At 34.0% G+C, this 15,453-nt stretch overlaps 3 protein-coding genes across 5 annotated transcripts; 2 read left to right on the top strand and 1 right to left on the bottom strand.

Annotated features, from left to right (window-relative positions):
• Positions 1-1,982: 1,982 nt before the first annotated feature.
• On the top strand, positions 1,983-2,644 carry LOC118059847 (histone H2B-like). Its single transcript, XM_073412007.1, has one exon. The coding sequence runs from the start codon at positions 2,079-2,081 to the stop codon at positions 2,499-2,501; it is 423 nt and encodes a 140-aa protein (XP_073268108.1). The 5' UTR covers positions 1,983-2,078; the 3' UTR covers positions 2,502-2,644.
• Positions 2,645-2,783: 139 nt separating this feature from the next.
• LOC118059844 (uncharacterized) lies at positions 2,784-7,540 on the top strand. Of its 3 annotated transcripts, XR_012170989.1 has the most exons (8): positions 2,784-3,246; positions 3,352-3,542; positions 3,646-3,691; positions 4,746-4,828; positions 4,944-5,060; positions 5,597-5,657; positions 6,466-6,800; positions 6,897-7,540. XR_012170989.1 is itself a non-coding variant. In XM_073412006.1 (7 exons), the coding sequence occupies exons 1-7, from the start codon at positions 3,054-3,056 to the stop codon at positions 6,471-6,473; spliced, it is 699 nt and encodes a 232-aa protein (XP_073268107.1). In that variant the 5' UTR covers positions 2,784-3,053; the 3' UTR covers positions 6,474-7,540. The 3 variants fall into 3 exon arrangements, 2 of the variants coding, with proteins under 2 accessions (XP_073268107.1, XP_034928719.1); XM_073412006.1 differs by having other exon boundaries at positions 6,466-7,540; XM_035072828.2 differs by lacking the exons at positions 6,466-6,800; positions 6,897-7,540 and having other exon boundaries at positions 5,597-5,928.
• Positions 6,668-7,172, bottom strand: LOC118059846 (uncharacterized). The gene has a single exon (XM_035072831.2). It carries the CDS (start codon positions 7,170-7,172, stop codon positions 6,828-6,830), a length of 345 nt encoding a protein of 114 aa, XP_034928722.1. The 3' UTR covers positions 6,668-6,827.
• Positions 7,541-15,453: the final 7,913 nt, after the last annotated feature.

The raw sequence follows: 15,453 nt of genomic DNA on the forward strand, positions 1-15,453 counted from the left end.
AGGAGGGGGCGTGGTTTTCCATTCTGCAAACGAGTTGTGTTAAGACTAGTCTTGGTAATTCGATTGCTGAACTTAGTGGGGCAAATTGTAATTTGCGAAAGAAATGTTTTCGTTTAGAATGCCGCCGTACATGCTCCGTGGAAGAAAGAAACATGAGAGTTCATGAACTCGCTGGGTCTCGACTCTCCATCTCATGCTGTCGTTAAATACAGGATCATGAACTTGTCGATCTCTAATGATAAGTTTTCTGCTGCATATTGTAGCTGATGATTCATGTTAACTGAACTGTTCAATCTGTGTAGTAGGTTATCTACTTACTCTCTCTTTAATCTATGGAAATCATTTATTTTTATATAATATCAGAGAAAACAGCAGCAATGAATGGATAAAACCCGAGCAGCAGCTACTCATTCACTTAAAGAACTGACATTGGCCTCTTCAACCTTTGCCACAATTTATTCTGTTTTCAATTGCTCTCATTTCAACTTCCTTACAGTGGAGTTTGCTCTGAATTCCGATCGCTTCAACAATTGGCCCTCCGCTCATAAACACTCTCCTCCACCACGGGCCTGCTCATCTGAACATCCGGTATAAGTTGCACATGTACCTGCGTCTGCAAAAGCTCTCAATTTGAGCAAAATTGTGGATAAAAGAAAAACAGCACATAATGCGATCGACAAACTCCAAAAGGGAAGACTTATATCTCGCAAAAATGGTAAATATTTTAGAGAATCGACTGGACAGTTAACCTTATGGGGTGTCCCTTCACTTCCCTGAGACGTCTCTACACCCCCAAACCTTGCAACATATCTCTGAAACCAACAATAATCGAAGATGAATTCGTTTGGCTTTGCTGCAGCTGCTGCTTTTGTTTTCAAACCCAATAATATAGTGTTTGGTTATAAATAGTGGTTGTCGTTTGACTTATTGGACTGACAAAAAATAAGGTTTAATCGTAGGTGTAATTTTTTTATGCCTTTTCCAGCTGTGTTTTTGTACAGTGAAAGAGCAAACTCTTCACAGTTCTGGCTAGCTCGGATTCGTTTTAAATCTAAATAGGTCAGATCCAGTTAAAAATTAAAAGGAGATCTTTGATTACATAGTATTTATATAATTTAATCACATATTCAATTTTATTTTTGATGATATTTTACTTGATGTTGTTGCGCGTTTAAAAAATCATGGAAAATATAGTTTTTATTGGATATATTTCGTATGTTATGAAATTGCACATAGTTTAATGAAATAATAAAAAATATTTGATATCAATATTATTTATTTTATGATGTAATAATAGTAGTTAAATCTACAATATTTAAATTAAAAACCATTAATATTAATATTAAATATACATATATATATTAATTATTTTATCACCTCAATTTAAAATGTATTCTTTTAACCAAACACATTAAATTATCTTTTGTTCAGCTTAAATTTTAACTCTACTTTTAACCAAACATATATTTTTCAAAACCAATCAAATTTAAAAATATTTTTTATAAATTAATTTTTTTCAAATTATAACCACAACGTATCACTGAACCAAACATACTCCGAGTAAATCATCTATAACCCTATAAAGAAAACATCGAAAGCTCCCTTTCCCCAGTTGATCTATTTTTATTGTCTAACCGAGCATCCCAACTCCAACTCAAGCTGTATATTCATGCAATCTTGCTTGCCGAAGTCTCGCCATGGCTGTTCACAAATCATCAATCCTCTCCTTATCTCCCATTTCCCTCCTATTATTTGACTGTTGGGCCGACTTTGCTAATCATAGCCTTCAGTGCTAATGACTAATGCAAACAGCTGGGCTGGGCCTGTACTCCTCCTCGCGCCTGACATTCGGTCATCAAAAGTTACCGCATCTGACCGTCAATTCAAACCCCCGCAAAACCAACCATCCACGTCATCAATCCGCGTCTCACCAAAACCAACCAATCACCACTCACTTCCTCTCCTTATATAAACAAACCGCATAATCCCTAATTCAACCATCAAATCGTTCGAAAAGACCTCCTCAACCCCCCTCGCTTAAAGAAACTCTCTCTCAATTTCTTTCTCAAGAATCCCAAATGGCTCCTAAGGCAGAGAAGAAGCCGGCTGAGAAAAAGCCAGCTGCAGCAGCAGAGAAAGCCCCAGCGGAGAAGAAGCCAAGAGCAGAGAAGAAGATACCCAAAGAAGGAGCGATTGACAAGAAGAAGAAGAGGGCAAAGAAGAATGTCGAGACCTACAAGATCTATATCTTTAAGGTCCTGAAACAGGTCCATCCTGACATTGGGATCTCCAGCAAGGCAATGGGTATCATGAACAGTTTTATCAACGATATCTTTGAGAAACTCGCTCAAGAGTCATCGAGGCTTGCAAGGTACAACAAGAAGCCTACCATTACTTCTCGGGAGATCCAGACAGCTGTCAGACTGGTTTTGCCTGGAGAGCTTGCGAAACATGCTGTCTCTGAAGGGACCAAGGCTGTTACCAAGTTCACAAGCTCTTAGAAGCTAGGGTTTGTTGGGTTTTTTGTGGGTTGTGTTTAATTAGTGTTTCTGTCCTATGTAAAGTCTTTTTAGATTCTGATCTGAATGAATCTGATGTAGGTTTTTTCTTTCATTGAATGGAATTTAATTTTTAGGTCCTGAAATTTGTTTCCACCTTTTTTTCTCTTTCTATTTCTAGATTCAGATTTTGATAATTTACGGGTTAATCAAAAAGGCTTGCAGGGGAGATAATTCGGGGTTCGCTTTGAACGGATTGTTTTGTGACGATGAAGGTTTAACGCCATGTGCGCTTCTTGGTAAAGCATTGACGTGACGTTTTTTATCCTACGCCACATGTAATCTATGTCAAGCAAAAAAACAAATTGGCCCACAATCAATGCCAAAACCACCAACTGGCATTTTCTTGTGCAGCTTAGGAAAATGTAACCATGTGAGTCTAAATTGCGCCTCGTTAGCCGCAGAACCACTCGTCCTCTTATCCTTCACCAACACAGACAATACTTCTATTTTATCTTCTTCTAGCTTGCAATCCTTGGATTTCCAGTTGTTTTCATGGCAACAATAGGCCTAAATTCAATTTCTTTCAGATCCAGAAACCCTAGAAATCCCTTCACTTCCAAACAACTCTTTCCAACTGAATATCCAAAATGCACGCTTCGTGCTTCGGCTGATTCCGCCCCGAAAGCGAAATTCATTGCTAGACGTAGAGAGTCCGTTTCGGTCCGGCAACTCGGGCGCCCTCTAAGTAATGTTAGGATGGATTAATTTCTTAAGCTAAAGATTACAAAATGTTTTAATTTTGATTGTTTTGAAACTGAGTTTGTAATGATTTTTTATGTTGAGGTTGCAGTGGAGTATATGAGTTTGCCAGCGAGTCAGTACTCAGTGTTGGATGCGGAAAGGATAGAGAGGGTAGACGACAACACGTTTAGGTGTTACGTGTATAGGTTCAAGTTTTTTGCGTTTGAGGTTTGTCCTGTTTTGCTTGTTAGAGTTGAAGAGCAGCCTAATGGTTGTTGCATTAAGCTGTTGTCCTGTAAGGTAATGATAATACACTAGTTGTTATTGTTGCTTTTGAGTTTGTATATGAAGTTTTGGATTACATGGTGTTATGCCCTGATGTTTGCTTGGTTTGTTGCGGCAGCTTGAAGGTTCGCCGATTGTCGTTGCGCAGAATGAGAAGTTTGACGGTAAGGGTTTCTATTTGGGTTTTCTGTCAAGCATAACATGGATTGATTTTGGATTTCTTTGTGTGTTAGACCAGGGTTTTGACTCTGTTTTTTTATGACGGGCTTGAAATGTGGTGGTACTGTAATTGTCATTATTGGCCAATGCTTACTATGATAGTTGTCTTCTTGAGGTTTGACTTGTTTATTATACCTTGTATAAGTCTGGTTTCGTTATTTTTTTGTGTTATAGGTGTAAGAATGTGTACTAGTGTCATGTTTAATGGGACTTTAGTTTCAATGTATGATTGGATGCATGCTGTAAATCAATGGTTTTCTTTCAGAGATTAGTTTCAAAACCATGGTTTTAGCGAAGGAGTACATGATGCCCTGTCCTTCGTTTTTTCTCTTTTGCTTGGAATTGGAAGGTAGAAAATACATCTTTGAAATGTTGCAACACTTGATTTGTTAAAATTTTACTGTACAGAATGAAATGCTCAGCAACTAAATTTCATGATGTGCTTCTCAGAATGTTTTTCATACTTAGCCTGTTCTTGCTGTGAAATGGCTACTGTTGACCAGGCTTTTATTTGTAAAATGGCTACAATTCAGGCATAGCGAGAAAATACTGGAAATGCTGTATTATTAAGTTGAGTAGAGGAAGGTGGTTTACTATCTCATAAAAACTGGTTTCTGAGATTTATTTTAATAACCTTCTGTCCCTGGCTATACTCCACTGCTTGTGTGTGTTCTTGAAGCCTGGACAGTGATTGGCAATAAGGCACCAACATGCCAGCAAAACCATGTCTTTAACTTCTGCAGCTTAGCTGAGGGAAACTTTAATAATTCAATTGTCATGGTGAAAATAGCATCTCTCTGTAAACCTTAACTGCTGTGCGTGACAAAAATCATTATCAGGAACATGCGATCATTTTGGCTGAACCAATGCAAAGGATGAGAGATTTTCTTTCGGAAAAAATCCATGTACAAAGTAGTGTTAGCAATTAAATTTCTAAATTTATTATTCTAAATGCTTTTTTCAGGAATGCTTTGACACTAATTTGGTGTGGGAATGCAGCTTCTATGGTGAACCAAATTTCATGCAGTAGCAACTCAAGCAACTCTACAATGCAACGACTTACTTCAGATGCAGTCATTGAGGTACTTGACAAAGTTGTCTTTGCTTGTGGCGCAGTGTTTTATAATGATTTCAGTATTGTACATGGTCATATATGTAAACAAATATTAATTTTAAACTCGTTGTGTTTCATTATAGGTTAGCATCGAGGTTCCTTCTGCAATTAGAGCCATTCCAGCTGAAGCGATAGAATCGACTGGTGCCCAAATCCTTCAACAAATACTTGGGCTTATGCTTCCCCGCTTTATGGCACAGGTTTGAGGAAATCAAAATTAAATTATCCTATGAAGAATGAAATAGGCTTGTTACTAGTTGCAGATCTGATATTTGCCCGCCTAGTACCTCATTTTGGTTAAACCCTTGCATGTTCACTATTTGGGTGAGTCTTGAAGTTCCTGGTCCAGGTTGAATTCCACTGGTCTCGCACCATGAAAAATGACTTCATGTAAACCATATGGCAATTAAAAGCAGGTATCAATTAGGGGATTAGATGAAAGAACAAATCCCAGCAACATATTCTAACAGTTCAAGATCATTTTCAGAATTCTGCACGAAATTCTCTTCTGTCTGATAAATCTTGTTCTTCAATTGGTAAATGAAGTACGATTTGGTGATTCAGTTCTTAAAACAATGTAAAACTGCCTCCATAACCTGGATATACCAGTTTGATTCGTCTGCTCCTACATTTTGCCACCATCATCTAGGATTGATTTATTCCTCCTGTAGGCTTGTATTTGTTCATCAGTAACGGTTAATTTCTTGTGACATCAATTGCTTTAATAATTTTGCAGCTTGTAAAGGACTATCAAGCATGGGCCTCTGGTGACACATCAAGGCAGCCTCTTGGAACTGGTGAGATTTGAGATTTATGGAAGGCAGCACTTGCAGCATTGTAATTAAATCTGTTAGTCTCCTTCGACCCAGGTATTGCATGTTTATATTGGAAACAGGCAATGAGAATCCTGGCTGTTCTATGTACGCTTGTGTTCTGTTTTCTTCTTGTTCCAGAGCTAGTCTTAGTTCAGAACAAACCATGCGATTAATTTCATACTAGCAACGATTCTATTTATGTTTTTGTTGCAAGTGACGGGCTACCAGTTCATATCGGAACAGTTTTCTGTTAGCTTGTTTCCTCCATATTCTCATGGTATATTTTAGGCCCCAAAAATCGTAGTCACCACAAAGCATTCCAGCAGGGAAAATGATACACATCACGACATCACAAAGACACAGGCTCTGAAAATAAATAGCCAGAAACTTGACGAAAACCATACACATTGCCATTGAGGTCTATTCCTTTCTTTTGTGATAAAACTTTCTTGATATGTAGCATCACTTTTCGAAAACCCATCCTAAAGGGAGCTACAAGACAAACTCTTACCATACACCTTAAAGTTATGTTGAACATTGAGTATATAGGGAAACGGTCATCTATCAAAACCTTGAACGTTGAGTATATGTTGTTCCACCCCTCCATGCTACTCCTTTTTTTTTTCTTTTGATCATTTTAGCCAATTTAAATGTCAAAACTTTCTGCTTCCTCAATTTTATTTTTTAGTAACGTTTCTTATTTATACACTTATATTTTTGTCTTGTTTCATTACACTATAGATTAATTAATGATGGATGCAATCGGTTATCTTTTCTTACTGCCAAACAGAGCATTGAACAGAGCCCATCATCACCATGCTCTTCTCATTGACCAGGCCGATCCTTCTGTACCTGTTTTTATCTTTCACTTTTTCTTTGCTAGGATCGGCCCACTTTGGTAAGCCTTTTTTTTAAGAATTGTGCATGCATAACAGTGCAAGTGCACACCTCTTCTAGGCAGCTTTGCTGACACGGTACACCTACTGTAAATATTGACACTGTAAAAAATTTCTTCCATTGATTTCATGAGGACAAGCTGGAGCACCACCAAGTGTCTAAGCACAAGGGGAGAAGAAATATACACAGCTCCCTCCATGTTTTTGTGTCTTCAAGGATTACATAAAGGTAAACATTTAAAAGCAATTATACAAACTATCTCATCTGAGATGATACATCCTCTGGAGTATACCTATCGATGAAAGGAGTAATCTTGATGACCAGGCCAGGGAAAACATCATCCGGGTCATGGATGTGTGGATTTTCCTCAACAATATAAGGATCCCCACATTTCTCACTAATAGTGTTTAAAGTCTCACCTTCTCGAACCACATAAATCTCATCGCATGGCTTGTTCTCAAAAAACCTCGGGTGCCCAACCGTGGACAATTCGGTTTCGCTCACTTCACAGCAGCTCAAAACTAGCATTAGTGCCATCAACAAAGCACAGTACCAAGAGATCTTTTCTGCCATAACAGTTGATGAAGAAACAGAACCCATTTCTTACTTGTCAACAAATCAAACACAGTCTTGCTTGTTCGTCTTGGCTCAAAGACGGAGCTGGATATATATGGTTAAGGTTTCTTGGGGCTGTAATTGTATAAATAGGGAACCAAATTAAGTAAGAGAGGCAGTGCACCGTAACTATCTAGAGGTGGTTGAACGAAGTTGGTTTAGTTCTGGCTGGGGTTGAGAGGGCTCCTTCAGCGTGGTAGGTATCTGTCAGCGTGGTTGAGCGAAGATTTCAAAGAAAAGCAATGCAGAGGGTTGGTTTAACTGCTTTTATTTTAATGGGTTTGGTTTCATTTCCCGACCTTGTATTAACTTGCTTCCATAACGTTGACTCTCCTTCATTTATATCAGCAAAACGTAGCCTCAGTACCATATATTGTTAGTACGTAGTTGTATTCATCAGAAATGAAACAATCAAGTCTATGATTTGATGACAAGAAAGCCTACCATTTCAGCTCAATAACATTTATTAATTAATCCCAAATACTTATGCATTATAATAATATAAAGCGCTGAGATACTCTCCTATCTATTTCTTTCAAGAACTTATCTGGGATTGGATACCATGGAATGAATTGCATTACTGGACAGGCATCGGGGTATATGAATGAAGCAAACGTTTTGAAAGCAGCAGGTCCGTGAAGGGTTGAGAAGTAGACAAGCATTGGGATACTCGAACTCAAAGGACTAGCATGAAATGGCCGGTGCATCGCCTCTAGCCGCGATGGTCCAGTTGCGGCCTTCAGGGTTCAGAACAGTGAATTTTGAGCTGCCTTAATCCGTGTTTATTTTCGATTCTGTCAGTTTAAGGAGCTCAAATGTGTGAAAACCGTCTTGTTGTTGTTTAGGTATTGTGGTCAACTGTATTTTAAAAAAAAAAATTGAGATTTTTTAGCTTTAATATTTTTATATATTTTTAGATAATTCTAATACACTGATTTAAAAAAAATAATATCTACCCCATCACCTAGCTAAGTTGTTGCCGCTGACATATAACACCCATTTGTCTTCTGGACGAAAAATATTGTATAAACCGAAGGCCTTTCAAAAATTTGTATGCCCTTCTCCCGTAGTTTTCTTGACCTTTTTTTATGCATTGGTATAATCTATTAAGTAATATTCTAAAATATATGGGAAAAATATTGTAATTTTTTTTTTACATGTTTTTTTTTCTCCCTAAAATTGTCTTATTTTTTTTATTTTATTCTTTTTTGTTTTTGTGTTTTTTTTTAAATTATTTTTATCAATTTTTTTTTAATATTAAACTAGTTGAAAATTTAGTTATGTATTTTTTTTCTTTAAAACATTATGGATTACTACAGTGTTTTCTTATATTATTTTTTTTCCTTTCATTTTTTTTTGTTATGATTTTTTAAAAAAATTTTCTTTCTCAATTTTCTTTTTTAATATTAAGTTGGTTAATAATTTAGCTTTGTAGTTTTTTTCCTTGAAAACACCGTAGATTGCAATAGTTTTTTCTTTATATTATTTTTTTTATGATTTTTTTCACAAACCCACAAACACATATAAGCCTGTGACATCGCGCGGGCATGACATCCAGTTACAATCTAGGAATTGTCACTGTAGTTAAAAAAGATTTTTTTTGTTAATGAGTAAAATTTAGATTATTTTTATAGCACTAGAAAGACTTACTTGAAAATTGTTTCAAAAATATTGTTTAAGAGTATAGATTTTATTTTTTTAATAAATAACATTATTCTGAAAAAATAAAAGTTAATAAGTTGATATTAGATCGGAGTTAATTGAGTTACTAGGTAACTGAATAAATTATACATATATATTTTCATGAGTTGAGTGCAGGTCAACATGTTAGTGCATGCCAGGCTTTATAACTATGATTAAAGGAACATTTGTGGCTTGGCAATTGACAAGTCATGCCATTCTTAAAGAGAAAGAAAAGGGCAGGTGATATCAAGAACGACATGTCACTGCAACATTCCTCGGGCCTGAAAAGGCCCAAGCTTGGCGGGTTAAGCCATGTGAAGATCAGAAGTTAATTAAGCTCATATGTGTTACCCAATAAACAAGGCCCATGTAGTGGGCTTGTTTCGACTCGAGAAAGCTTTTTCAAGAGAAGCCCATGTTTTAATTGTTTAAAAGAGTGCCATTGACCTTCTTCATACAGATGAGGAGGAGGAGGAGGAGGAGGAGGGGAGGAAAGCCTTGAAGAAAATATTAAAAAAAAGTGGGGAGAACAGAAAGCTAGCTACTAGGTTTCCGGTAGAATCATGATAGAGATGGTGAAGATGCTCCATGATGTAGGCCATGGATATCTATATAGAATCCATTGATGTTTCCCACTTCACAAGAAAATGCCAAAACCAAGTGCAGGCCCTCACTTGGCCTCAAAAAGATAACATGTAAGGTTCAGGATTATTCTCCTTAAATATTTGTTTTTTTTTCCTTCTCAATTAACACAATAAATTTTAAAATTCAAGAGAATACTGTTTGAATTCTTTTAGTAAAATAACATAATTTCATCTTGGTGTGTTTTAAAAGCGTGATTTCTATTAAATATCAAGTTTGAAAATCATAACAATTGATGTTCTAGTTTATAACCATTAATATATATCAAAGAAATTTATAAAAATAATATTATTAATTTTTTTTTTGATAAAATAAAATAATTTGATCTTGTCATATTTTAAAAACATAACATCTGCTAAATATCATGTTTCAAAACTCGAAAATTGATATCTTAAATTATAACCATCAATATATATCAAATATTATGTTTTTAAACCATGATGTTTCAAACTATATTATTTTATCAAGATTTTATTATTTTATTATTTATATATATTTTAGATGCTAATTACTTGATCATAAATATTTCCCTATTTTCAAGATTAGCATTAAAAAATCAGAACAACCGAAATTGACAAGAACCCACCAAGAAAACGACATGGTCACCTGTGGATCAGTCAGTTCGGAGTGACCCACGAGAGTTGAAATAAGATGTGAACACAACTTGCTTACGTGGTTGAGTCTATTTGTTTTGTGGTGTTATTTGCTAATAAAAAAACGATAATCTTGAAATTAGAGACAAGTGGAAGATTTTTCTCATTCATGGAAATAGAGTTGTCCAATCAATTGCCAGATGAACATTTAATGCTGCAACTATGGTTGCCAAGGGTGAGTTTACCTTATTATCCCCTTCAAAAGGGCATTCAAGTTTCAACCCTTGCAATGCAAAGGATGTTTTGGTCACTTTCGAAATTGTCGGTGAAAAGGAATGGACAACGAACGAACCCCCTTCGTTTGTGAACTTGTCGATTCCAAGCAACGTTTCTTTCACGATGAAAAGCGGTTTTTCTTTTTAAATTATTTACTATTACAAAAATTAATTAACAGAAAAAAAAATATATTTTTTTTAAAATTATTCTAATCTCTAGAAAATTATTTTTTTTATTTTTAAAGGAAAATAATTTCTAAAAATTATTAAAAATTCAGAAATATCTTTTTATTTATTGATTATATCAAATTTGGTTTTTATTCTCTTAATTGTTATATATTTTATTTTTATTTTTTAAAAAAATTATCCTTTAATTTAATTTTATTTTTATATCAATTTTTCATCATTTTTTTAATATATTTTTTAGTTTTTCTCTTATTATTTTTTATTGAAAGTTTTTATTTATCATATTTAGTTTTATTTTTTTAATTACTATTTTTTTTTTTTGAAATACTTTGTGATTTTTTTTTAATTTTATTATTTTTCAAATTTTTTTATCTATAAAAATTATTTTTCATTATTTTAATTGATATTTTTTATTTAAAATAATTTATAAAATAATTTTTTTTTTGAATTTCATACTCCAACTTTTAAAATAGAAGCTGCCGTTTGGAGATTTAACTCTTTCGGCCAAGAAAAAATGATTAAAATATGTATTATTATTGTTATAGCAATTCAACAAGAGGGGATACACAGAAGGAGATAGAGAAATTGAATGATGTGGAAAAACCTGAGGAGGTAATAATGTTCATCAGTTTGAAAACGACTTGTTAAACTGGACAGGATAAATATATAAAATAGAAGGTGACAGGAGACTTATAAGTACAGGAGGGAAATGCTTCTGCATGTGAAAGGAACGTTACATGAAGCTATTTTCTATCAATTTTTCAACTTTGATTATTATCCACTTGTTTTATTATCATCAATTTCTTCTCTATAGTGACCAGAATATATGCGTGTCTGCATCATATTCAAGGGCCATGAAGAAGTGAAATAGCTACAGAAATTACGTTTTACCCAAAGAAAAATTATAAAAAAATCTCACAATTTTCTCCAAGGATCATGTGAAAATATATTTTTTAGATACAAGTATTAAATAAGTAGTTTAATTGGAAAAAAAAAAAAGAAAAAAAAAAGGAGCTGAAGCCCATGCTGAGCCCATATTAAACTGGGCAGAGCGGGCGCTCCCGAAGTCCCAAGCTCGTCGCCTGGAGAAAATCTTCACCCATCCTCTTCCCTTGTTAGCTTCTTCCTTTTTTCTTTTTTTTTTACTGTAAATCTCCACTCTGGTTAAAATAAGTATAAGTCTTCATCTCTTTAATTTTAAAAATATAATGAATGGAACCTGACCTGAAAGATCATAAATTTTCTATGAGGTGGTATTAGTCTTAGGTCGATATCTCTTCCTTAAAAGCTAGCTTGTGTGGTCGGGTTTAATTTCCCTTGTATTTATGAATGAATTCTTTACTGGTTCTTTCCACACCTGAAATGCGATAGCCCCAACAATTTTCCCCTCACATCTCAGGTCTTGGATCAGAGTCATGCCAGCCTATTCCTCGTCCTGATTGTAGGGTCCAGATTTGTTAGCAAACTTAATTAGGTTTTGTAATCAATTATTAGGTGGTCTTGGACCTATCTTACTCTAAAACATAAGTTAGCTTATGAGGTGAGGCTTTTCCTCACACTTGTAAATTCTCCCCTAACATCTTCTACTACAAACGATGTAGGATAACCTTAACAAATTTAAACTCAGTGGTTCAAATAATTACCATCATCAATGGCATTATGTCAATGCCCAGAAAATAAAATTTTTAAAAAACTAATCTATTTGGACCATGCCCAAATAAAATGGCCACTATCCACGCACCTGATCACACGTCAACACCCTATATCGCGTGTGTCCACCATCCATACCACATCATTTGGGTAAGGTTGTTTTTATTTTTTTAAACCAATAATCAATTGTGCTTGCACACCATTTTTTATATAAATGAAGTATTTATTTTTTCAATCAATGATTATTTTCATTTAATGTATCACTAACAATCACCCATTTCTCTATCAATAAAGTGCAAAATACTACAATTAATGGTGGATGTTAATGTTTCCATCAATCATGAAACTCTTAATCACATCCTAAGATGAACATCTAGGGTTTATAAATATTTTATGTCAACAAATAAACAAGGTAGGTTGTAATTTTTCTTATACTCTTTAACAAGTCTTGATTATATTTTCTCTCGATTCTTTCATACACTTATTAATTTAAGTATTGAAGAGTTCTTCATTCCACAAATAATTTGTGTTTTTTAGACAAATTTTCATACACCGTTTAAGCCCAACAATCAATAAGTCCAAACACAAAGCTAATAATTAATTAAGTTCATATGTATTGACCCAAGATTTTAGTCTATAAAAAGCTCAATTTTTATGTAAAGTTTTTTCACGAATTCATCAATAATCAATAAAGCATGGCAACAATCCCTAACAATTTGATAGTTGCCACTTGATCGAAAGCCTATGCTGAATGTACCATGACCGCAATGTCCCCTCACTTGCAAGGAAAACCAAAAAGAACAATCAAGAACATAAAGTCCAAATTATCAGCTTTACACGTAAAGAGAAGTGATATATTCCTTCCAGCAGAACCAGACAGTAGCAACACCTAAGCGATAAAAGTTTCATGGACCCAACCATGCAGTATTTTCAACAACAACATAGGATTCTAATCCAATAACACCACAGCCTTTGAATAAAGCCCAGGGCATCCAGCAATGACACCGAAAAATGTGATGTGATTTGATTCCCAATGATAAAAATGCCACCATATCAGACTAAGATGCATATACTGTCCATGGTGCACAGACCAACTCCATGCATCTCTAAAGGGTGCAAAATGTGATGGAGAGTAATAGTTTTTTGGCTTCTTGGAGATGGAGTTTTGCTAAAACCCTAGAGGAATGATCTGAGAGAAGCAGACAGCAGACAACTTGCATGGAGATGGAAAATTGAATGACGGGTGACCTAACATATATAACTATATACACAGTTTTTTCCACCCCAATGCTCTTGTCTGCATGCTAATGGACACATATAAATAATTGCCCTTGTAATATGGCTCCTGCGTGCATGATTTTAACTAGCTAGCTGGGTTAATTGATTCTCGAGTGTTTTTTTCCTTTTTGGATAAGTCAAGAGATAAATTATTACTTAAATTAAAGATCTCTCGGGTTCATTTTCATCTTGTAAAGGTTATTAAATGCTGATTTCATGTTTTAAGTTTTCTTTTTTTAATTTCATTTTCCAATTTGATTTATATACAGTATTCGGTAAATTTTATGATTATCACCGAGGCATGATGTTATAACAAAAAGTTAAGAAACCCTAGTAATTGCTTGATTTGTCTAATCAACTATAAATTAATTTAGCCTTTTTATAGATATCAAACAAATTAATAACTACTACATAAAATTAAATCCCATAGCATTTACTCCAGGGCGTCAAATGACTCAAATCCCATGCACCACCAATATTTACATTTTTCAACTTCAACTTTTACTAGGGATTTTTGTGGCTTATATAAATCATCCAACATGTTCGTTTCAATTCTAATATGGTTTATATATGTTTCGTCCTTTCCTTATTTCCCCCCTTTTTTTCATCAAAACCATGTGGATTGCAACTGCTCTTTGATCCTGGCTTGGATTTATTGTTTTTTCTTTTTATGTTATTATCTCGATTTTAAATTTAATGTGAGATCACAGGGATTTTTTAGGGTTAGTTATAAGTTCATCTATTCTTTATTATCTTATATGTTATTTTTTTTTTAAAAAAAATCACTTTTAAATGCACATATGTTTTTATATTTTCTCCTATATACTCCTTTTGTTGTTTTTAGATGAAAATACCCTGCAATACTTAAAAGAAAATCTATTTTTGAAATTCCTTGAGAAAATTAAATTTTATCTCTAAAGAACATGAAAAACCCTGGAAAAAATTGGAAAAAATAAAAATATAAAAAACCTAAAATATAAAGGATAAAAAAAGTGTCATGAAACCTCATAAATAGAAATATATCTATAGCAACGAAATAAGTTTGTAGGAAATAGTGTTTCCAAAATTTTTATTATCCTCATAAATAGATATTGATGTCGTGCTTTTTTAAAGACAAAATATATATGCCATGTGGTTCTGACCCATACACGACACAATATGTCTTAGAGAGTGTATATAGGCACACATCATCAGGTTATAAATTTAGTTTCAATCTAGCAAAACAAATATATAGAGGCAGGGCTTGACCTTTATTCACGTTAATAATTACTCTCTATTGTTAAAGGAAAAAAATAGAATGGGAAAATGGGAGTTACTTTAGAAAAAAAATAAATTTTAATTGGTCAAACTTGCGAGTGTTAATTTGTCAAGAATAGAGAGAAAAGGTGACCCAAATTTTCAAGTGGAAATGATTAAATTGAATAGGTGCCTGCAAATTTTTAGTCATTATACAAGTTCAAACTCTTTGATCAATGGGTCCATGCACTAACAAAAGTTTTTTTTTTTTTTTTTTTCCCATCAAATGTTATGGACATGTGCTAATAATTAATGAACGAATAACCCCTCGATCGACACAAGTAATTTTTGTTTATAATTTTATGGCTTGAAGATGATCAATGAGTAGTGGTTTAATTAATTAGTACTTGAGCTTTAAATTGCATTTATTTTGGCTTAAAACTTTCTTGACTTTGCGAGGAAGCAAGTTTAGAGAATCTTGTTCTCCAATCACTATTGAAGTCTTAACTGGTTTCAGGGTTGGTCACTTTCCATGTCATGACATGAACAAAAGGAGGAAAAGGTGGATTTAATTATCATTAATTTCTATAAACAATGGTTTCTATTTCAAAAGTATGAATTATTATGGAAAATAAAAGTTTATTTAATCACATGGATGAATAATTCTCACTCGGCAAATAAGAAGGAAAAGAAATAGCTAGATTGACCTAACGGATCTCGACT

Source organism: Populus alba, chromosome 10 (assembly GCF_005239225.2).
Source record: "Populus alba chromosome 10, ASM523922v2, whole genome shotgun sequence".
In the NCBI taxonomy this organism is placed as follows: domain Eukaryota; kingdom Viridiplantae; phylum Streptophyta; class Magnoliopsida; order Malpighiales; family Salicaceae; genus Populus; species Populus alba.

Coding starts and splice junctions, on each gene's coding strand:
- LOC118059847 (XM_073412007.1), top strand. CDS start 2,079: ATGGCTCCTAAGGCAGAGAAGAAGCCGGCTGAGAAAAAGCCAGCTGCA.
- LOC118059844 (XM_035072828.2), top strand. CDS start 3,054: ATGGCAACAATAGGCCTAAATTCAATTTCTTTCAGATCCAGAAACCCT. Junction 3,543..3,645: donor TTAAGCTGTTGTCCTGTAAG/GTAATGATAATA, acceptor TTGTTGCGGCAG/CTTGAAGGTTCGCCGATTGT. Junction 3,692..4,745: donor GCAGAATGAGAAGTTTGACG/GTAAGGGTTTCT, acceptor GTGGGAATGCAG/CTTCTATGGTGAACCAAATT.
- LOC118059846 (XM_035072831.2), bottom strand. CDS start 7,172: ATGGGTTCTGTTTCTTCATCAACTGTTATGGCAGAAAAGATCTCTTGG.